General features: G+C 37.6%; 1 protein-coding gene across 1 annotated transcript; it reads left to right on the top strand.

Annotated features, from left to right (window-relative positions):
- Nucleotides 1–25019, top strand: wnt3 (wingless-type MMTV integration site family, member 3). The gene is made up of 4 exons (XM_058793650.1): nt 1–140; nt 12858–13099; nt 18664–18929; nt 23787–25019. The coding sequence occupies exons 1-4, from the start codon at nt 61–63 to the stop codon at nt 24234–24236; spliced, it is 1038 nt and encodes a 345-aa protein (XP_058649633.1). The 5' UTR covers nt 1–60; the 3' UTR covers nt 24237–25019.

The following is a 25019-nucleotide window of genomic DNA, read 5'->3' as shown; positions in this document are numbered from 1 at the left end:
CCTCTCTAGGAATTCTATGTATTGATCAATAGCAATTTCCATCCACACAAGACATACCTCATGGATTTGTACCTGGTTGGATATCTCATGTGCATGTGGTTGTCCAGCTCTCGGGTGCTTGGAGGCTATCCCATCTGGTGGTGAGTAGCAACGATCCCCACTTTCTGCATCACTTTCTCCAGTAGCACTGGGGGAGAATGGTGGTCAGTGATCATTTTTAAGAGGGCAGTAAATACAGAACACTTTCAGTTGACTGCGTGGAAAAAAGCTTCTCGGCTCAGTCCAAAGAATCTTAACCTCAGCCACTGGAGGGACGGAAAAGGCTAGCCTGTCTTTTTCCTCGCTGCTGCGTTTCGCCCGGCTCCATTTATTTTGAATGTTCGAACGAGGCTGTTTTTGAAGCTCAGAGTGTTGTGAAATAGATGCAGAGTGTTTGTCAGAGATAAGGTTAGGTTAAGGTATCAGCCAGCAGGCTGCTGGATGGGGTATATTGTTGTCTTCGCTAATAGCCTCAGCACTCCAGCCGTGTTAGGAGTGTTAATTGGGGCATTAGTGTGGATGTCCCTTGGCTTGGGTCTCAATAAATTCATTGGGGTTTAACCCCGAGTATCATTACACCATAAACCTGAAACTGCTTTGAACATTTATTTTTCTCTAAAGTCGCTGTGTCGTGTATTATAATCATATTTGCAATTGTAAAAATTTTGACTTGCTACTTTAATGTGTTCAAAGAGATTGTCCAAATAATCAAATAAGAGCTTGTTTTGCAGCATAATTTATGCAAAGTATATTGAAATGGGCCACATAAACATACCGCACATGCTTTAATAAATGGTACTTTTTTTTAGCTTATTCATTTGAAATGAAAACATAACATCAAGAAACTAAAAACTGAAACTAAAGTCAAAATCTTTCATATACTTAATATATATAAAGTTATTTTATATACAGGTTGAGTTTAGCTATTTAAATATATAAACAAATTAAATAATTAACTACTTATATTACTAAAATATATTAAAGTTTGAAAAATAATATAATTTTGTATTTATTTTAATATATATATATAGAATTTTTCCCATTTGTTCGAATTCTGTTATTCCGATTTGACATTAGGCTAGTACTGCTAAAACACTTATGTTCATTAGATTTCGCTACAGCAAAGATCATATTTACCTCCGAATGGTGCTGATATGTCATAGTTCCACTAATTACCCCATCCTCAAAATGCCACTGACCTCACAGGGTTCTCTTGTAACATGAGTCTTTTTGCAAAAATATTTGTGTAGGCGTACGACAAAAGCCCCCCTGGCTCATGATACAATACTTGTCAGAACTAATGTGCTTTAGTAGTCCCAGTTAGCATGTGGTCCCCGCTGCACTCTCGTTCCAAACCACCAGCATCTTCTGGTTTCGTTTATGAAGCGAGAGCTGCCAAACATGCAGTCGCACTCATAGACTTACACACACAAAGGCCACGGGGCTCAAGCATTATTATTTGCATGGCTTTACTCATATGTTGACATTTAGTGCCACCAGAAGAAACTGACAAAGAGCAAGGGAGTCTCGAGTCATTGACCCGCAGCTGTTTTCACTGACAACGGTGTAATATTTACCCACTGACAATGCATAACTTCTTTGATTTGGATAAATGGATAAAGTGGAGGGGAGAGAAAATGAGAGCGTGAGAAAGAAAGTGATATGAATATGTACATGGCTGCAGGTAAATAGGTAGATGCGTCATCATTTCTGGTCTTCTACCTGAAGGAGATCTGAATGGCATCAGTGAACGTGCGGTCCTAAAAATGAACAGAAATAGATTCATAGAAAATCATTTGAATGTAGCAGGTGAAATATCTTTACTGAGGGATTTAAATAAACATTAACTTTCAAAACTAGTGGTGCTATGTAACAAAATGTGATAAAACAATCTCAGCTTTATGATTTTACATCACACAGGCACACATTTGTTTAATAGTTATTCCTAACAAATTAGTTTTAGCCAAAAAAACAATAATATATTATTTAAAAAAGTAAAAAATTAAAAAAAAAAAAAAAAAAAAAAAATCAACCTTAAAAATAAAAAAGGCTATAATAGAAACAAAAGTAATATGTGACCCTGGGCCACAAAACCAGTCTTAAGTCGCTGGGGTATATTTGTAGCAATAGCCAAAAATACATTGTATGAATCAAAATTATTTATTTTTCATTTATGCAAAAAATCATTAGGATATTAAGTAAAGATCATGTTCCATTAAGATATTTTGTAAATTTCCTACTGTAAATATATTAAAACTTCATTTTTGATTAGTAATATGAATTGCTAAGAACTTCATTTGGACAACTTTAAAAGGCGATTTTCTCAGTATTTAGATTTTTTTGCACCTTCAGATTCCAGATTTTCAAATAGTTGTATCTCAGCCAAATATTATCCGATCCTAACATACCATACATCAATGGAAAACTCATTTATTCACCTTTCAGATTGTGTATAAATCTCAATTTCCAAAAATTGACCCTTTGTGCTCCAGGGTCACATATAATATTAACAGTAATAATTGTGTGTGTGTTCAGTTTTTTTTAAATGAATAAATCAAATGCATTTATGTCCTATAGTGAGAATTTAATTCATCCTGCTAGATCCTCTCCTTTAATCCCTTCACAACTGAATGGACTTTAAATCTACGATGAACAGAGTTGCAATAATCAGGCCAATTTCTTCCCTAATCTGTTTCAACAGCTTACCAGGCCGCTAATATCTGACTTTATCCTCTCAAGATGAACTAATTAAGCTCAGTCTTAAGCAGCGAGAGCTCTTGAAAGCAATCAGCCAGTCTAGCTTTGTTCAATTTCACATGCATTACAGATGACGAGCAAGCTGAGACACAATCAGTAGTCACTCCGAATACCAGACAGAGAGGAACAAGGTATTTGTGGCTTCTTCCCACAACAGCACCGCAAAGCCACCATCCGTTCGGATCCAGCTGGCTGTTTCCACCGCCGTTCATCTGTTATCTATCAAAACTTCAGCTCGGTTACAACACAACGGCTCAGAAGAGACCTGACCTCAGATGATCAAGTCTCAGCTTGACCTGGAAACACTTTTCAGTAGTTCTTATTATCTGAAGTACCCGTCAAAACACTGGAAATGAACTGCTCGAAACCGTATACACTATCAAATATTAGAGAAGCTTACAGAAATTAATTACTTTAAATTACTTTTAGAACTCAAAAACACATTTGGCATTCTGTGCGCAGTCCACCTTTTTAAAATGGTTTAGTTTTTCAAAATAGTTTTTTATAGTTTACTCAAAGTTGCCAAAAAACAAGCTAAAAACTAGGTAAACTGATGGTTAAATTTATATTTTTAACATATAATATGGATTTTAAGCTGCTCTTTTTGTTATCGTAACAATGTGGCTCGCATTAAGGATATATAGGCTTTTATTCTTATGGTCTCAAAAGGAAAGAGCCCTTTCAGACGGAAACATACACAAGCACTTAACATAAAACTCTAATTCTGAATTAATTAAAATTCGGAAAACTCTTTTTTTTTTGAGAGAGAGAATAGGCATGAAGGAGACAGCATCGGGAGGCCAGTAAGCATTCTGACCTGCTCTGGTCCCCTGCTGGCTTCAATGGGACTTGACTCATCTCTGCGAGAGAGGAATGTCATTATACACCCTTCATACCAAACCCCCCCTCCTGCATGTCAGCCGGTGTCACTGCTTTAATGATACCGCAAGAAAATCCACCAGCTGCAATTCAGTGTGAAAAGATCAAGGATGTTCAGGGATAATGGGGGCCACTTAGGAAAAGGAGGGTGAAACAGATAGCCTGGTCAGAAGAGTATTAGTTTTCAAATGTATTGATTCAGTATCTGCAAACCAATCAATTGTATTGTTGCATAGCAGTTGTGTGGGATGAATTAGGTACACTGAAAGAAAAAAAAAAAAAAAGAAAAAAAGGTGGTTACTTTAAAATAGTTAACACTTTGAATTTGCGGTCGCACTTTAAATTAAGTAGTGTTAATTACTATGTACTTACATTTATATTAATCATTTACTACAATGCACTTATTGTGTATGCATACATGTTTTGACATTGTACTTTATTTAAAAAATACCTGCTTGTAATTACATTTATAATTACACCATTGACCCATCCCTTACACTTTAGCCCACCCTTCTGCTTCACATAACTGCATATTAAGCACTAACTTTTGATTTCCTAAGATTTTGGCAAGTTGCAGTTTTGCATTTAGTCTAGACTGATTATTTGCTTGTTATGACACAGAGGAAGGTTTAGTATGCCAGTGTTTGCTCTGACTGACTCACAAGCACTTATTAAATAAACTGGATTAAGAAGAATGCAGTTACCCTCATTCAGGGTCCGATGATGAATGGGCACAGACTACACCTGTGCTCTCTGGATCATCCAGACCACCTGAGGTTATCTCTGAAGTCATCCTATCACACACACACATAATACACACACTTTGAGGCTGGTGTGTGTCTGTCAGAGGTTTCTTTAAATCGACAGTTCACCTAAAAATGAAAATTCTGTTATCATTTATTCATTCCAAATGACTTCCTTCTTCCATGGAACAGAAAGGAGAATTTCTAAAGACTGAATCATTCAGTTTTGTAAATTGGATCAACAGATTCACTAAAAAGATCCAATTTATAAGAATGATATGTTCACTAAGCGTAATTCTCTCATTAAAGGTAAATCTTTAAAAGTTTTACTTACAAAATATTAATTACATTTTTTAAGCATTGAAAAAACAATAAAAGTACATTAGACTGTAATTACCACATTTTGACATTTGGCTAATGTTTGGTCAGGCTTCCGAATGGAATTGGAAAAACCATCATGGCTCTGGTGAAAACCAAACTTCTAAGTCCATTTCAGTTCTTTCAGAAGGGCTTTAGAGAGTTGTGTAATACATCACAACTTTAATCAAAAGTGTCAGGTCGCTTACGCAGGGACTGCCGGTGGAGTCAAAGCTCTCTGACAGCTCTGCTAGTTGAGCAGTGGCAGGCAGCAGCTCCCGGAGACAGAGCCACAGAGCCGTAACGTCACAGTAGTTTCCGTACTACAGCACCAGGCCAGCAGTTTCAGGATTGAGGTTTAGAAGTTATCGTACTGTCCTTACATCATTTGGAGCCTTGCACAAATAGTTCTACCCGAGAAAAAAAAAAAACGCACACATTCCCCTACTGGAAAATCAAGCTTTTAAGCAGTTGTATTTTGCCATGTGGTATCTGATTAGACTTAGAAACTAACTATTTTGTTTCATAACAGCGGCTTAAGATGGATTTTCAGGGTGATTTGGAGTGTGATATAAAATAATAACGCAAGCAGTTTTCCCAAATGATTCCTCTTACAACTGTTTATCAACAGTCCTAAATAATGAAAAGCTATGTAATACTAAAAGATCATCTTTTTCAGAAAAATCTGGAGTTTACACATTTCAGGAACTGTGAAACTACAGCTAGAGTTAAACATTTCCATTAAACTCCTCTGAGTAACATTCAGTACAATATGACAAACAATAATAACATTAATGAAAAACATATTTAAGAAGTCTTACCCAAGGAGGAACTAAACTTATCTGTAAATGTCAGTACTGATACTGAGACATGCTTGCAACTACTATCTGTTGTCCTCTCAGTAAGCTTCTTAAGTTAGCTAGCTAGTGTTTGCATCTTGTATTTGATTCTGCCAACAAAACGTACTGAAAACCATTTCCCCACTGAAATAAACAACATTGTTTGGAACTAGTTATTTCAATCATTATATCAGAGAACAGTGCAGTGGGTGGGCACCTCCCATGTAAAATTCACAGAAAACAGACACCCGCGACGCATTAATCACTGACACGTTTGCAGAAGTGCGTTGTTGATTATATTACGAATACTTTAGGGTAACTTCACTCACTATAGCAAGGGTACATGGGGTGTCATTAGGAAAAGAAGAGGAACCGAGAGAAAGAAAACAAGTTTGAACATTTTTCAAGGATTCTGAGATTTTTTTTTTTTTTTTTATCTGATAAGCCCAGAGCAGTTGAAATGCCAGTCAAAAGTGTGGCGGGAAAAAACCTGAACTGTTGACGGAGCTTGTGTTCCTGTTCTGACAGAGTGACTGAGGAAAAGCCCCATCCTCAGGCTACCAACCCTTTCTCTCTTTCCTTTTTAAGGCTTTTTAAGTTAGTGGAAAATGAGCTCAAGTCATAATAAGGCATCTGACCAAAATTAAAGCAGCATATAATTAAACTGAAATGGAGACAACTTGGAATATTTGATAAAATTCCAAATATGATTCTGAAAATTCAAGTGATACTTTCCATAAATACTGTAATGTACCACAAGTCTCTGAAATGGAGAATATACTGTATGGCCCACTGTATTTCCCAGTGGGAAATTGTAAATTAATCAACTGTAGACCATTTCACTGACATTTAAATTAGAGGCGTTTGTTAAATTACACAAATGTTCCATCATTCAATAGAGGAATTAATTATGACAAGGTGATTCTCTCTCTAATCCCTTTTCTCCCCTAAGGCACACATGCTTTCCATACATTTGACACAAAAAGGTGTGTGTTATTTTCCAAAAATCTCTCATCTCCTACTTCCTGTCTTAAAATGTCAAGTATGAGTTGAGGGAAGGGTAGAGATCCATACCCAACAATACAGAGATGTTTAAGCATTCTGTCAATCTTGACCAACATTTGGGATTTGAATAAGCCATGACTTTGTTGAGGAGTCAAAGTAGTGATACAGCGCATGCTGCTCAGACAGGCATAGATGTGTTATGGGAGTGCACTAAGGTGTGATGAGACATGAGAGTACTTGATAAAGCTTTATATTTGAATGAATGGCCTAAATGTTAAGATCACTGCATGGTTTAAAGCACACCTCAATGTATCTCCAAGCAGCTCTCAAATAAAGCAGAAGCTGGCCAGGAATGTGTGGTGAATGTACCCTGACCTGTCTGGGGCCTGGGGTAGCAGGCCAAAGCTGTGGCCTTGTAATGAACTCAAACACAACTTTAACAAGGCATCAACCTCAAGAGCTCCAGGGGTCGGATGTCACAAACTCACAAGTTCAAAGAGTTTCTTATTTCTTCTGCCTCTGGACAAAAACAGAACACTCAGCAGTGTGGTCACAGACAGGTGCCTCGTCGCCCACTTTTTTTTTTTGGAGAAGCTGGAGAACGAATAATGATGAGAGCTGAAGCAGTTGGAGAATGACATTAAAATATGCTTTGTCTAGGTTGGTTTTATTTGGAGGGTGAGCAAAAAAAAAAAAAAAAAAGGTAGCTTAAAGGGATAGTTCATGCAAAAATGAAAATAATGTCATCACTTACTCACCCATGTAATTTCAAACATACAGGAACATACTCTTTTCAGTATGTTTTTCTTCTGTGAAACAGAAAATGAGAAATTCTGGAAAATAAATAAATTCCATGTGAACACAATGGGAACACAAAAGCACAATTAAAGTAATTGTAAAACTTGCTTGTATGATTCATGTGCTATATAAATCTTCAGAAGACTTTTATGCGAGTCTGTCACCACATTACTTAGTCATTGAGTTCTCGAGAATTAAATCAGTCGGATTCATGAACGATTCATTTAGATCAGCTTTGTGTACTGGATCGACAATAATTAAAAACATTCAATCCAAAAGAAAGGTTAATTTATGAATTAGGTATGAATGTGCCTAGAAAAGCTAGGATTAAATATTTTCAGTGAATAATGATTTAAATTTAAATTGATTTTTCACAAAATAAGACAGATGAGACAAAATGTGCATTCTGCACAAGCAGTACTCCAAATAAAGTTTAATTATAATTTTTTATATCAGCAAGTCTTGAGCGATAGGTCTGTAAATACGCTAATAGATTTGAACTATACTTCAGTGTATTTTAAATGTATTACTATTTACTAGGGGAACCATTCACGATTAACAGATTTCATTTCGGCTTTTATGCAGATATAAACACTGACCAACGCACATACATAGAGCACATCAAATATGTTAAATGTAAGCTCAGTCGTATTTGCTTGAGAAATAATTAGGTTTGTTCTCGCATGAGTGTGACTATGTGTAATGTTAAATGCACTGTAAGAAAAACGTACTGGGGATTGTCAGCCAGGACATTATCAGTTAGGTTTTCCTTTCTAAAACACAATGCATAATTCAAAATATGGGAAAAACACTTGTGAAAAATTCATTCAGAAAATTCCTTCCTTCAGTAGGCTACAGCGTTTTCTTAGAATGGGTTAATATGTGAATAAAAGCCTAAATTGTAAAACAATTTTATGCTTTTTTGGTCAGCTTGACAACCCCAGCCCTCATTCACTTTCATTATACTGAAAAGAGCTTTTCAAGGGACTTAATGTTTGGGTGGGTATCCCTTTAATCTTTAGCCAATGGCAAAATAACATTTCTCTGTTTTGTGTAGAGAGGAATTCCCTCACTTCATAATCCTTGTAGCTGTGGTTTGCAATGGCTCATTAATGCTTGCGTCATTATTTTCATCTTGCACTGCAGTCACCACCCAACCAGCAACACGGAAAGTGAACGATAACACCTGAAGGCTAGAGGTGGCCCTAAACCTGCTCAGACAAGCACCTGCTAGACCCTAAAGCTTCATTGTGTCTCCTCACGGTAGCAGATTCCAGCAGACAAATTAGCAACTCGCATCAACCCAATGTTTGTATTCCCCACTCGGTCGCGTCGCCGCACCCTTCTTTCCTCGAAACGGTTTTGGTGCGATCCCCCCACACTGAAGCGTTCCTCTTCTCATCCACTTCAGAGTCAATGGTGCAGATCACCAAACAAACCACAGATCACTGAGGACGCGAAGCATGCGATGAAAGCACGCTCAGGTGTGTATCAAAGCATGCGGTTTAGTAATTAAATTCATCAAACACATCTATATCTAATTAGGAGCCTCTACTTCATACATAGACACTGTCGAGTGCAGAGAAAGGCTGATCCACAATTCAGCACAACATGCACACACACACCAACACACTAATCATCCACATGGGTGAGAGATTAATGGACAGTTATGCTGCAAGCAGATGTGTAATTATGCCACTTACTCACTCAGCAAACATAGCAGAAAAACAGGCTCCACTTCCAGTAAGTTCCTATGTAAGGGGCCGGGTTTCTGTCAGACACTTCGAAAATAATAATCCAAACTTATAGGAATAATACATGGTGGAGTAAATGAATGACACACTATAAAAATGTCATACTGTAACCATGGCTTCTTGGATGGAATTACGGTAATAAATACAGGCAAAGAAAAACAGGCACCAGTTTCACTGCTCTTCCTTTAAGAGAAAGTGCACCCCAAAAAAAAAAAATATATCTGCCATTATTTATTCACCCTCATTCAAAAACTTTCCCATGTGGGACACAAACAATGTTTTTTTTCTATATAATGAAAGTCAATGGGGTCTTGTTGACTTGACATTCATTGTGTGGACAAAAACAGTTCTTCAAAATATATTATTTTGTGTCCCATAGGTGAACCAAAAATCATAATTGTCTGGAATGACATTAGGGTGAGTAAACAATAACAGAATTTTATTTTCAGTGGTTCATAACCAGGGGTCTGTGGCCCAATGGGGGGCATAAGACAAATTCCTAGGATGACATAAAATGATCCGATTATACTAAAAATGAATTAACACTTCAATAAAATTCAAAAAAGTAAGATTCAAGAAAAAAAATGAAATCTTGGGCCTACATGATCTTAATGATCCTAAATGTGGATATACAACAATTTCCGAAATGTTCCTACAAATGATTTATAAAACGTCCATATGCACAAAAGATATCCATCTATAGAATGCCCACAAATATATCCCTTTATGTGTAATAAGTACAGTATGTATATGAACTATGAGAACATTTTCGTGTCAGGTTTGCTGTTATAAATCCCAATTTGCTCCTCGCTTTTGATGTGGGATGAAATCCATTGAATTTAGGATCAAATCTGATTCTACATATGTTTTATAAACGAGGCCCAGGTCTTTTTTTCCCTTTCAATAGCTATTGTTTTTATTGAAAAACATGCAAATTCAGAATCTTGAATCATTTTTGATTCTTCAAATGTTGTGTGTACATTGGGGGGGTTGAGAACCTCTGCTTTAAGTGATACATTTGACAATTTACCTTCACAGAATGTAGTATAGAATGACATATTATATAACAGAGAGACATGTAATGTTTACCTGTGCAGCTGTTTGAACGCAGCCACTTTCACCCACAGACACAAACATCAGCGTTATGACGTCAACTCCCTGACAAAGTTGATGGTGCCGTGACGCACCCAAATGATGCATCAAAGGCAGCGAGACGCGCAGGTAATCTCGACATAAGACTCTCGGCTCCTCTGATACAAAGACTCACCTCTCACTCCTCCTCTGATACCTGGCAGCCCGTTAACATCTCCCAGCTCTGTGTTCACGGTTTCACACAACATCAAACAGAGAGAGTGTGCGACTGGAGCGAGGGAGGAGAGCAAAAGAGAAGCCGAGAAGCCTCTGAGGGGGATTTTTCTCTTCTGACTTCAATGCTAGGGCTTTTGTGTGTGAGGGGTGCAGTAGTACACTCATCTGTCAGAGAGATTGGCGCTGTGATAGGGTTGCACCCCGCGGGGGGCCTGAGGTCATCGTGAGCGGCTGATCTCTAATAGGTGTGATCCTCCACTGGCCCGAAGGAGGAACCAGGTAAGCCCCTGGCCCACAAGACAGCATCTATGCCAGCGCTGTCAGGCAGCATATCTCATCAGAAAAGCATGGAATACTGTCTTTGCACACTCAGGGCAGCTGCTTCAATTCACAGGTTCTGGAAAAAAATACAAAAAAAAAAAATTATATATATTCGGCAGTGTAAGGATGCTTTTATTGAGAATGTTATCTATTTTCTAAATGTATTTTAATCTTATTGCAAACAATTCTTCCATGAATGCATTTACTTCTTCCAATAATTTCATCTGTTTTGAAAATCCTTTAAATAATTTGGTGTTCCTGGTCTTTTAAAAACTGCTTGTAAATTTCTCATCATGCTGTATTATCACCAAATCAATGTTTTTATCAACTTGAGTGAAAAAAAAAAGTATTATTTGTGGATAATTGTGACAATGTTCACTAAAAAACTGAGACATAAAACCTTTGTTTTATATAAGTTTATAAATAAAAAAAGACTAAATCCATATTTTAAAACTAAAAGCATATTTTTGAAGGAGGGTCGTTTTGACTGGGAACAACACAAGTGTAACAAAGTGGGAAAAGGTTTAAAGAATTTAAAGAAATTTTCAAAAAAACAATTTGTTAAAAAAGTTGTTACTATGTGAGCAAAGTCAAGACGTTTTCGACCAATGTGATAATAGAAACAGAAAATCCAATCCAGCTCAAAATGACTGGAAAACTAATAAATTCTGCCCATTTCTTACAATAGACTGCAAACTCCCATTCAGATCTCATCCAATCACCAATGGATGGACAGAATCCATTGTCCCAAAGTCCCCACCATACATTTATTTATTTTTTTTTCAGTAAACTGTTATACTCCAATGTACTTCACAATATGGAAGGTAAAGATCTGCCACTACTTCTGTTTCATTGTGACTATAACCTAAAACTTATTGTTTAAAACCGCAATGGCAATATGATAAAAGATAGTTTGATTTGCTCAGAATAAACAATTCTTCTGCAAAATAATATAGTTTATTATCCAAACTGTAGGTTTTAAATGGTTGTGAGGCAATATTGCAGCTTGCTGCATTATGTATAGAATGTAGAAGTTTGCACTTACTTGCATTTTCCAATGTCTTTTTACACTGGCTCATCTGATCACAATTACGAGTCTAATTTTTTGCTTTATGATTTTCTAAATGATTTTTACAGATTGTGGCATTTACAGATTAGATGTCACTGGGTTCAGAGGTTCATGCAGATATGTTTTATAGCGTCGTCTGTGAGAAAATGAGGACAGAACTGCTAATAGATTCCTCTGCTGTACAACTGAATCTATTCCAAACATTCACAGGATTTATAACACTGAAAATTTGACTTATTACAGCTCCAGACAGAGCGTGTGTGTTCTGCATATGTTATCGAAGAGACAATAACACACACATACATTTTTTTTTTTAAATGCAATAAATAGCAATAAGAGCTAAAGGAGAGTAAGGGTTACACCTACATTATTGAAGTAAGTCAAAATAAGGACGTCATTAAAACTGTGTGATCTCCTTATTCTTATTTTGGACAGAGAGAGAAGGCAATAAAATGAATTACCAGTGTGAAAGTATCGTTTCTGGAATAACTAATAGATTGGGCCTGTTTCCAAGTGTTCATGAAACTGTTGAGCTACTCACTGTTTGGAAAAGAAGTAAATCTCTGAGGAATCTGCTGTCAGCTCAGCTACTGCACACAACCACACACATGCATACACTTGCAAACAGCCAGATATCTAATGACACACACACACACACACACACACACACACACAAGATTTGGGTTAAAAACCGAAGCAGCAGAGACATAACTATTCAAACACACGCAATCTTGCAGTGGATATAAGTGGTCATATACGAGAAGTATATAATAACTATTATAACTGACTAGATCACAACTTTCAACGCTAACATCCAATTTACATCTAATACTAAAGTAAACATGTAAACTATACAAACCATAATAATGTTGACAAAAATACACATTAAATAAAAGATTAGCTCACGTCTTCGCTCAGAACAGCAGTCTTCCATCAGAAGACTCAGGTGTGCCCACGATTGGCTTTAATCTTCACACTTGTGTTCCAGGTCCCTGGCCCTTGGGCAGCAGTACTCGTCCCTAGGCTCCCAACCCATCCTGTGTGGCTCCATACCTGGTCTGGTGCCAAAACAGCTGCGCTTCTGCCGCAATTACATCGAGATCATGCCCAGTGTAGCAGAGGGAGTCAAACTGGGAATCCAGGAATGTCAGCATCAGTTCCGAGGCCGCAGGTGGAACTGCACCACTATCAAGGACAATCTAGCAATATTTGGACCTGTTCTTGATAAAGGTATGGGTTAACAACACACACCAGTCTAGCCAATGTAAATGATTTAAACTGCAGTTCTCTACATACTGAAACTGCTTTTAGTCTGTTTTTGCTTTGAGGTCAAACACATGTTAGTGTATTTTCCAAAAAATAAAGTTGCATCAAGCTTGAGGCAAATCAGTGCTTTGTTTAGTGTTTGTTTTGTAAGTGAAATTGACAAAAGAAATTTAAATTAAAAAATTAAAAAGACAGCATTGTGATATTTGAACTACTTTAATTTGTTGACAGAAATATGTTGAGAAAAGTATCACTGCAAGATACTAATGACTGTATTATGTGTTTAGAAAAATGTTTCAAAAAAATGTAAACATAGTATATTGGGGATTACTCCACTTTAGTTAAAATAGCTGAATGCTTTAAACTAAACCACTTCAGTGGAATAAATAATTACTCAAACAGATCCTACACATCAGCTATATCCACAGCATAAATGTAATACTACAATTTACTGTACAACAGCACTGACAATAAAACAAAATCACGAGTAACCTTGCTAGTCAGAATGTGTAACACGCTTATTTTAAAATAAATGTATATTCAGTAATTTAGCTATTATTAATATTACCTAAAAGTCATGATTTTTCACAAGGACAGTTTTCACCATTTGTATTTCTCTTTAATTAAATCTTAGATATTTTTATATATCTTACATACTTATATTATTAAATGTTTATGCATTTTTTTTTTTTTTAATCTTTAGTACCAGATATAAAGCTTTTATTAAGTTAAATAAATGTTATTTTTATCAGCCAAATTGACTGGCCGCTTTAGTCAAAATACAATGGCGAACATTAATAATAATGTTATGATTAAAAATTCAATACACTTTATGAACATTTTTATAAAAAGAAAGAAAAACTATGATTAAAACATAAAAACTGTATAAAAATGAACAATTCCAGTTTGACAAGTCCCACCCAAACTTCCTTTTTCAATAGAAAATGTCACCAAAAATCAAACTTCAAACAGTCCATGTAGAAATGTAACATTTTCAATTTCCATGCACATCTTGCTATAAAAATTTATTGATGTTACTTTTGTTGGGTTCTCCATACATTTTCTGATACTCTATAGATGTGAATGGTTGAGGTGAAGGACACAAGGACAACTTAACAAATCACTTCTTAAATAAAGTCGTATGTCGCATTGGTTCTCAGTTAGGACAGAAAGGACCCTAGGGTCTCGTCCTCAAAAAAATTCACATTTTCAATGCACTATGTACTCTACGATCTAGTGTACGAGTTTTAGAAGGTTTTTTTGTCCTACAGCATCAGATTCTGATAGGCCCTCCACTATATAAGCAAAGTTATGAAAGTTGAGTGCACTAAGTGTCCAACATTCCATGTTTCATTTTTTCAGGCGTAAGTAGTACACAAACTGGGACGCACCTATACATGCTGGACAGTTAAGATGCTAAAGCAGTTAGCCACAGTGCAGGACCTGGACAGGAACAAGCAGTGAGAGAGGGAGAGACAGAGCGAGAGAAAAAGAGAAGGGAGGCCAAATGAGATTACAAGCAATAGAAAAGGGCTAGAGGGTTCACTTCGACCCCTACTGTGCATGAAGGCCAGTATGAGCCATCCCTGTGTGCCTCTTACCGCCCGGCTCCCACGGACGCCCCATTCACACGCCCTTTTGACTGTGTCATGAAAGCAGGCTGAAAGGGAATCTCCCATCCTTCCCCATCACGAAGGAAGAGAGGTGGAAGGCAGGGGGAACTCAAGAGGGGGATGAGGAGACGATGAAGGAGACAGTACAAGGTGAAGATAAGGAAGAAGATTCTCTGCTTGCGTTCGGACTTTCCTGATGCGTCCTGACTGGATTTTTTTTTTTTTTTTTAAAAGGCTTTGGAATATTTTGGCATAGTGGCTGGTATGAGATGTATGTGTGTTTTGTGTATGTGTGTCACAGGAGGTGGGGGGGTTGCTCCTTTTGGAAATGCCAGCCCCTGCTCTGGGCAGCGCTGAACTGGGCTATGGGGTGCGGGGTGCTGGGCCCTTTTGTGTGGGTAATACGGTGTGACAACACAGAGACAAAGGCGGATTCATGGACCCAGCAGGTAGCGGGAGCTGCGCTCTTCTTGGCCCTTGGCCAGGGCTCCTGGGGCCCAGAGCTCACAGTTCTCTGTTGTGGTGAACCCAGCTGGGCCTGCCAGAACCAACTGGGCCTCCTTCTGGCCACAAACCCAGAGAGGTGCGCGCCCAAACACAACCTTTATTAAAAAGGACTGTTTGTCTATGTGTGCGGACATGAACTTCCTGCAAGAATAAAACAAGAATACCAGGGGCGAGATGAGTCTGCAAATTCATGAGAAACAGCTAGACGGCAACAAACGTCCATAATGTCTTAAAGACCCTGTGAAATGCTTGTCAAACACAGTTTTCGCTCCAGTGTTTATGCATTTCCAGTTAAAACATGTATTGACCTCAGTAGCATACGGCTTCAGTTACATCACAGAACTATAATTTGCTATTTGCTAATCAGTTGTAGATGGTGGGAGAGACATCGTCATTCTAATCTAGAGGGCATCCGATTGGACAAAAATCTGTGTAGTGCAGAATGAGTCATTACTATTTTCCAGGAAGACAAAGACTCGTAAATGCTAATTTTGTTAGTTTAGCTAATTTAGTTACAGTAGTTGAGTCTGAAATCTCTTACTGAGGATAAGGATGAATTTTGAAAGTATTTTCTACACTCTAAAAAATAAAGGTCACAGCAATGCCATAGAACCACCATTTTTGGTTCCACAAAGAACCATTCAGTCAAATCTCTTTCTGACCTTTTTATAATCTGAAGAATTATAAAATTATAATTAAGCAACTTTTGTGAAACAGAAAGGTTCTTCAGAAGTTAAAGGTTATTTACGGAACCATTTAGACAAAAAGGTTCTTCTATGGCATCGTGAAGCACCTTTATTTTTAAGAGTGTATATAGTATAAGTGTATGTAGTATGAAATACGGACACACTACACATTGTACTTCAGAATGTGGTAGATTCTCTAGGAACTTTTCATAAACTGTTTTATGAATACTACGAGACATAGAACTAATTTCATGTACGTTACTATATAGTAGGGAAGTAGGCATATTCGAACGCAGGGTAGATGACATCAAATCTAGTAAACATTTACTAAATATCACAATTTTGATTGTTGGTTTTGACAGTTGCGGTCAGAACCCCAGTAAGCTGCCTCACTACTGTCTAAATAGGCGACTTCCTTCTAAGAAAGCATCCTGACAAGTGACTAAAATGGAAATGTTAGTGCTACAGCTTGACTCTCATTTCAATAGTTTGCTACTAGCGTGTTGCTAAGCTAAGGACAAAATACACCAACAAATATTAAAATACACAGCACACACAAAATTAGGTAAATTAAACAATTACACTTTTACTAATACATTCTTGTATTGAATGATACATTTTTCTTGCCTTATCCACATTATGGATTGATTTTTTTCACTGAGCTTGTTGCAGTGTATTATGGGATTTAAAGGGATACTTCACTCAAAAATTAACATTCTGTAATCACCTTCACGTCTTTCCAAACTTGACTGCATTTCTTTCTTCCATGAAATATAAAAGTATATTTCTATAAATATTTTTTTCCCCCCTCCACACAATTAGTGGTATCCAAAGTTATTTGTGACTTTATTTCTATATTTAAAATACATTTATTTCATACTAAGTATAGTTAAAATACTGACATATCGCTTGAGACTTACTCATATAAAAGTTATAATTAAACTTTGTTTGGAGTACTACTTGTACACAATGCACATATTTAGCCTAAAATGTGTTTCAGTGTCACTATCGATGAGGATTGTATGATCTTTGAGTAATATCGGTCTTTAAATGCAAGATATTTAAAGTGTACCTGAAGTATACTTGCAATAGTTACACTTTAGCACAATCAAATTTTACAGACTTTAAGTACCAGTTTAGTAGTTAAAAATACAATTGCAAGTACATAAATATATAAATGTTTTTGTAGTATACTTAGCATGAAACAAATGTGTTTCAAATACATTTTAGTATATTTACTAGGGAGTGCTGGACAGAATTACAAAATGATTGTACTAGAATGATAGCATGTTACCATGACATCCATCATCTAAACACAACATTGTGAACAAGCGCTGTGTTTTGGTCACAAATTCACATTACCCACAATACACCAGTATATTCCATGTGTGTGGGCTTACACCATTACAGGCCTTACTGATCCCTGACAAACTCTGTCTGAGAATCACTGTCATTAGAAACACTTAAATGTTTGGGGTGATGAAGTCGTATGGGTTGGTTGGGTTGCAGTTTTTCCTGCGAGGACCAAGCGAACTGGGGAGCCACAGTAAGTGTGCTGCGATTGTGAAACGATGGTGTCTGGTTACATAATAAGCTGTTGCATTCAAAGGGGGCGTAACTCCATCTCTCAGCACATGCCTTCAGAAACCAAACACGCAGACTTATTGCTGGCTTTCACACACGTGGCCGCAGGGCTCGGACGGGTGGGAGAATCAGGGGGCTTCTGAAACATTATCCAGAGAGAAACCAGCACACCTTTGAGATGACACAGCGTCAGTGAAACCGTGGGCTGCATTAGCCACAAGTGACATGATCAACAATCGTCCCGATGCTGTCAGAGACGTTTACAGCGCAGCGCTCAAACACCTCGTCAGTATATTCCAGAGCTCATCACAGAAAATGATCCATGCCCTGAAGACACAGCACAGATAGATGAGAGACTTTTGGGAGGGCCACAGTTAAACAGGCAGGGATCTCCTTCAAACCTTTTACAAGAGCCTCAGGATAGACTCAGCTCCAAAACAGAGTGAACTGTCTCACTGTCTAAAAACACAGACTTCCTAACTAGTCAGCATCCTAACTGTTGTGATGCTCTAGATATGCAGCAACTCCATGTGCCATGAGTACAGCACTGGAGATTCAACTTTTTGAGTTTGCAATTAGCATGTTGCTAACAGAGTGCTACTGCAACAAGCATAAATATATAGTGCACTCAAAATCATTAGGTAAAATGATCTATTTTTAGTAAAAAAAAAAAAAAAAAAAATTGTATTGATATTTTGGTCACACTTAATTTTAAGGTCCAATTCTCGCTATTAGAAAACCATTAACTATGACCTTTGCCTCAGTAAACTCCTAATTTGCTGCTTATTAATAGTGAAAAATCAACACGGAAAGTTCCTTTATGTTAACAATGCATTGGGCCCTATTTTTACTGACTTTTCTTAGAGTGTACTTTCTTCTGGGGGACACAAAATAAAAAAAAACATTTCAACACACACTCCAAAAAATAAATAACATTTTGTCAAAATATCATCTCTATGCTCCACAAAAGAAATGTGAAATAACCCTTTAAAGGGCAACATAATTAAGCAACTCTCTATTATACTTTGGACCAGGACATGTGTCTGTCAGAGCAAGGAAAACTTAGCCATAACTTGAAGAAATGTTTACACAAATGTCATAAAAAAAATATATATATATATATATTTCTTTTCTCTAGCCACAAGAGAGTCTGCATTTGTTCACGCGATTGCCTCAGCTGGAGTGGCGTTTGCAGTGACCCGTTCTTGTGCGGAGGGGACCTCCACAATGTGCGGCTGTGACTCCCATCATAAAGGCCCGCCGGGAGAGGGATGGAAGTGGGGTGGATGCAGTGAAGATGCAGAGTTTGGGGTTTTGGTGTCTCGAGAGTTTGCAGACGCTCGTGAGAACCGACCAGATGCTCGGAGTGCCATGAACAGACACAACAATGAGGCAGGACGGATGGTAAGAGACTCATGATCTTGATTTCAAAATTAATGTTCAAAAATTATGTTCAAAAGTTTGGGGAAAGATTTTTTTTTAACACTTATTTAGCAAGGATGCATTAACTTAACGTTTATAATGTTACAAAATATTTCTATTGCAGATAAATGCTGTTCTTTAGAACTTTTTATCAATTAGCAAATACTGAAAAAAGCTTTCTAACTTGAAAATTAGTTTTCAACATTGATAAGAAGAAATGTCTCTTGAACAGCAAATGTACATATTAGAATGATTTCTGAAGGATCATGTGACACTGAAGATGAGTAATGATGCTGAAAATTCAGCTTTGCAACCACAGGAATAAATTACATTTTAAAATATATCCAAATAGATAACCTATTTGAAAATATCATCATAATAATTCACAATATTACAGTTTTATTGTGTTTTTAAACAAAATGCAGCCTTGGTGAACATAAGTGTCTTCTTTCAAAAAAATAAAAAATAAATAAATAAAAATAATAACAAAGAGTGGACACAGTATTACGTTGCAAAAAATCTTTGACCCCAAATTTGACACCCTCTTTATATTTAACAACTTTTGTTTTGACCCCAATTAATTCCAAAGCATGACATTTTGGTGTCTACATACTTAAAGCCTTATTGTGTATTTCTTCATTTAAGTATCCTTATATCTCCCCCTGTGGATATCATCGTCAGTTTTGAAACGTAATACTGTGTCCACTCTTTGCCGGAGGGAGACATATGTAATGTGTAAAGGTAAAAGCTGGGAAAACACACCATGTTTGTGAAATGACTTCAGGTGAAGTGTGTACTATGTGCACCACCCCGAACAGAAATTCAAAATAATTGCTGCTTTTATCATTGCTCGGACAAAAAGGTAGTTCCGCCCCAAACTCACACGATTGGCTGAGCAAATGTTGTTTTTGTACCAGTCGAGCCACTGAAACAGATTGTGATTCCAGTAGTACCACAGAAATTACACACTTCACATTTAAGCCAGCAGGTTCATGATAACCAAACAATGAACAAAGCTGTACTTGTGCCGCTCCTGGGTGGGTCTTACCCTACAGTTCACAAAGGTGTTAATGCACCACAGATCTGTCAAATATCTCCTCATCCCTTTTCCGAGAGACTTTCAACTTTAAAACTGGTATTTTCATGAGAAATTACTGGGTAATTACCTCTCTTATCCTTTCATGCCTCTCATAACTTGCATCTGTACTGAATCCGTGACACTCGGTTGGTGGTTTGCAGAAGGCAGGGAGGGAAGAATAACACTGGGGTTCAGGGTTTAGCCCGTCACTGCTGCTGTCATGACTCAGAATTGGAGTCTTTTGCGCTAAAGGTGCTTAAGGGGCAATAGGCGAGACCACACTGCAACAGAACGCCGCTTTGATCAGCGAGGGACCACAGGAGCAGGCACTGAGACAGTCGGCCCTGTCAGGACCCTCGCATGCTCCATTGTTATCGACGCAGCCTGAAGGACCTGCCCATGGGCCAAAGAGTTCGGGACATGATGTTAGCGGCCCCAACTAGACCCCCAGGGACCTGCAAACACCTGCCTTCCGCCGCAGCTGGGGAATTCTGCAGCTAAATATAGCGAGTGAATTAAGGCAAACAAACCAAAACAAAGACATATAGCGCCGGTGGCGCACTCCATTAAGCGGGACTTCAGAAGAGAATTAGCCGAGAAATGCAAGGGCCTGTCTGTACGCTCCGCACCTGAACAACACCTGTGGCCTGAGCCTGGGAGCATGCAGAAGAAGTTGCAGTCCAGGTTGTTGGAGTCGTATGTAGATCCTGATTTCAAAATCTGCGTTATAAAGGGCAGGGTGACAACACAGGCAATATTTAACGATATCACATATGTTAAAGATTGCTGTACAGATTGAATATAACAGATAATCAGAGCGATGATATTTAAAACGACATTCAGCACGACTGCCATTGTGATGCTGTTTATATGCTAAAATATAATTATAGACTAACCAAGACTTGTCATGACACTTACATATTGCTCTTTTGTTGGGTTGGTTTGCTTCTATTTTCCTCATTTGTAAGTCGCTTTGGATAAAAGCGTCATCTAAAAGACTAATGTAAATGTAAACAATTTTTTAAACAAGCAACGCTTCAGACTAAATTTGGTTACAGGTTAGATAAACCCTTTGTGATCCTTACAACAATGCTCCAGCCTTCAAAACACAAACTTTCAACTCCGCTCCGCTAACATACTCTGGTCTGAAACACCACAAATCTGTCAAATTTCCCAGTTACTTTTAAGCGAAACGGCAGTTAACAAAATGTAAAAGGAATGAACTGAGTCTATTTAATAATTAAAAAATGTATTAAAAATTAAATTTAAACAAGTAATTAAAATATTTTTATTTACATTTTACAATTCTAAAAATATATAATATAATAAATAAATCATATTTAAAATATAAGCTTGAAAAAAAACTGAAAATCAATAATAAATTTCCTGATTTAATAATGACACATTCTGTCATACTGTCCAATGAAAGATCATCTTACGTCTTATTTGAGTGATATGTGGAAGAGGGGGTGTGTCTTAAAATGTTCATTGGTTGGTTAATCGTTTTAAAGGGGTCATCGGATGCCCATTTTCCACAAGTTGATATGATTCTTTAGGGTCTTAATGAAAAGTCTATAACATACTTTGGTTAAAATTTCTCAATGGTAGTGTAAAAAACACCTTTTTCCCCTGTCAAAATCAGCTCTGATTTCATCAAGCCGTTTTTTAGTCCATGTTGCTTTAAATGCTAATGAGCTCTGCTGACCCCGCCCCCTCTTGCGTGGGGTGACGAGCAGTACTGTTTACTTTAGCCACATTATTAGGAAAGGCCATTTGCAAAGATTCATAAAAAAAACAAAACAACTTATATTCCTCCTGTAGATGAAGCTGGATCACGAATGATTCACGCAAACTTAAACGCATTTAGGCAGATCGGGGATTGACACATTCCCTTCAAAATGAAAGTAACGTTAATCCTCTGCGACTTCAGTGGCTCAGATGTCGGGAGTAAATGACGACTGCTATATTCATTATTACATCCAACAACAAAACACCTCAATCGCTTAAAGCCCCGGTCACACTAGACTTTGATCATGCAAAATTCCCTCAGATGCTGCAATGGTCGTGATATGACGTCATGCTCTGCAGCATCTTTTTAAAAAGTTAAATTCAACATGACAAATAATAATACATCTAAAATGTAAAAACATACAATCTACTACACTTTCCTGCAGCGCTGCAGTTTTAAATTTATGTTCTTTTAAATTTGCGACGAGGTCATGCTGTGACGTATCGATCTGCTGTTGGTCACACGGTGTCATGTGATGCGAATTCGCATGACATAGTTCACCAAGCTTGAACTTTGGAATGCAGCAATATGCGAAAACATTTGAAATCGCATGCAAATGAATCGAAGTCTGTGGAACGAAAAGTGCAGACTTTGAGCATGCAAAATCGTTTTTCACATGCTCAAAACAATTGAGTTCACCAAGCTTGAACTTTGCAACGCAGCGAAATATCTTCGCACAGGCTTGCATCAATGAAACGAAAAGTCTAGTGTGACCACGGCTTTAACCGGAGACATCTTGTCTTCCCCTGCACCTGAGTGGACACAATGGCCGTTTCTCAAACGGAAGGCTGCATCCTCCGGAGGTCGCATTTGTAGGCTGCATACGTCATAAAGAAGATCTTATTTTAGAACATTAACAGTTATAAATTTGACCATTATTCTTAGTTAAGCCTACATTGTTGTAATATGCTTATGACTCGCGAATGTAATGCTCAGTTAACTGAAATAAACCAGGCTTGATGACGTATGCAGCCTACAAATGCGACCTCCAGAGGATGCAGCCTTCCGTTTGAGAAACGGCCAATGGCGGACAGCTCGCTGCTCACTCAAGGCGGGTCTAAGGTAAGACGGCCTTGTCAATCAACTATTGTGGGAGGGGCCTGTGCAGAACTACGTCATTCTGACAAGAATCTCAGAACAGCCTGATTTGAGAAAGGGATTTTAAAAAAACACTAGGTGGATTTTTATCATTATAGGATGAATGTGTACACACGCTTCCAACACACATTTATGTTCAAACAACTTGTAAAGTGAATTTCGCTTCCGATGACCCCTTTAAACTTGAATGTTGGTTGTTGGTAAAATTAAAGCATCTGGCAGAAAAAAGGAAGAACAGAACTGGCAAATGTTGTGTCAAAATGCTATTTAAAAATTATTTATTCACTTTATGTTTTATTTAACTGTAATTTAAAATGTGATTTCAATAGTGCAATTGAATTCACAATTTTAAAATGCAATTACATGTATTTATTCATTTAATAGTCAACTTTAAAAATATTTGGTTACACTATTTTAAGGTGTCCTTGTTACACTAATTATACATGTATTAATTAGCTACATGTACTTACTATATGATTAGGGTTTGGCTTAGGGTTGCTTGCATGTAATTATGCGTAATTTATTGTTATTATAAAAGTAAGTACATGTAACATGTAACAAGGACACCTTAAAATAAAGTATAAATATTAATATAATATAAATTTTATAATATTTTATATATATATATATATATATATATATATATATATATATATATATATATATATATATATATATATATATATATATATACACACACATTTATAAAATATTATAAATATTTTATAAATGTGTGTTTAAAATAAAGTGATTTATTTACATCATTTGATTTATTAAATGGCTAATGTCTACATGTAATTTCTCATTCATTTTAAAAGGTCATTGATAGATAACAGCAAACTAATACCAATTTCCAATGTTTTCTCTTTTCCAGACCATCCTGGAAAACATGCACCTGCGCTGTAAGTGCCATGGACTATCAGGCAGCTGTGAAGTAAAGACCTGCTGGTGGGCTCAGCCTGACTTCAGGCTGTTGGGGGATTACCTGAAAGACAAGTACGACAGTGCTTCTGAGATGGTGGTGGAGAAACACCGGGAGTCCAGAGGCTGGGTGGAAACACTACGGGCCAAATATGCCTTCTTCAAGCACCCCACAGAACGAGATCTGGTGTACTATGAGGGATCGCCCAACTTCTGTGAGCCGAACCCGGAGACGGGCTCGTTTGGCACCCGGGACCGCATCTGCAACGTGTCGTCACACGGCATCGAGGGCTGCGACTTGTTATGCTGTGGCCGTGGCCATAACACACGGACAGAAAAGCGCAAGGAGAAATGCCACTGCATCTTCCACTGGTGCTGCTACGTCAGCTGCCAGAGTGCGTGAGGGTCTACGACGTGCACACATGTAAATAAGTGCAGGAAGAAAGGGACTAGTGGACATTAAAGGATGGAAAGAGAGAGAAGGAGAAGGAGAGGGAGAGACTGAGAACACACACAAGATAGTGGCACTTCTGTGGTAGAACCCTTTACTAATGTGCCCTTTTTGATCTACACGCCCCAAAAGATGCCCATGGTGAGCATCATGGTTACTACTGCCATTCCTCTCACTTTTATTTTGTGGAACGCATTACGTCTGCAAAAGAACAAAATGCCTTGTTATCATTCAGTCTTCTTTATCTGTAACACCATCTCTCTGATCATCTCGCCCTGCTGCCCAAGGGCTGAAACAGGATATGTTCAAATACAACCAATGACACTAGGTGCGCATTAAAGAACAAGAGGAGGGGGGAAAGCACGACAGGAAACTCTTGGTTAACTACTGAATGCTGGGTCTTGAAATATGCCCTGCTATACTACTGAATCCAATGCAATGCCCATGTTTTTCCTCGTGATTTCTCAATCATATTGTACACTCCTACCACATTCCCTATAATCCTATATGTTCAAATCATGGAACATATTGGTGTTTGCTACATAAAAACTCTGTTATTTGTTTATACAGCAGTTTGGAGGGATGCAATTGATATATAAGCGTAGGGGCGGTGCAAACAGGAAAAGGCATTATGGGTACCTTCCGATTTTAAAAAAGGATTTTTGCAGAACATGTACATGCAAAGCCATCGGTGATTCTCCTGGATGAGTGCAGGACAGCTGGTGAAATGCATGA

The sequence above is a fragment of the Onychostoma macrolepis genome, chromosome 12 (genome assembly GCF_012432095.1).
Source record: "Onychostoma macrolepis isolate SWU-2019 chromosome 12, ASM1243209v1, whole genome shotgun sequence".
NCBI classification, from domain to species: domain Eukaryota; kingdom Metazoa; phylum Chordata; class Actinopteri; order Cypriniformes; family Cyprinidae; genus Onychostoma; species Onychostoma macrolepis.
The sequence above is the reverse complement of the archived record's forward strand: the minus strand, read 5'-3'. Positions and strand labels throughout refer to the sequence as shown.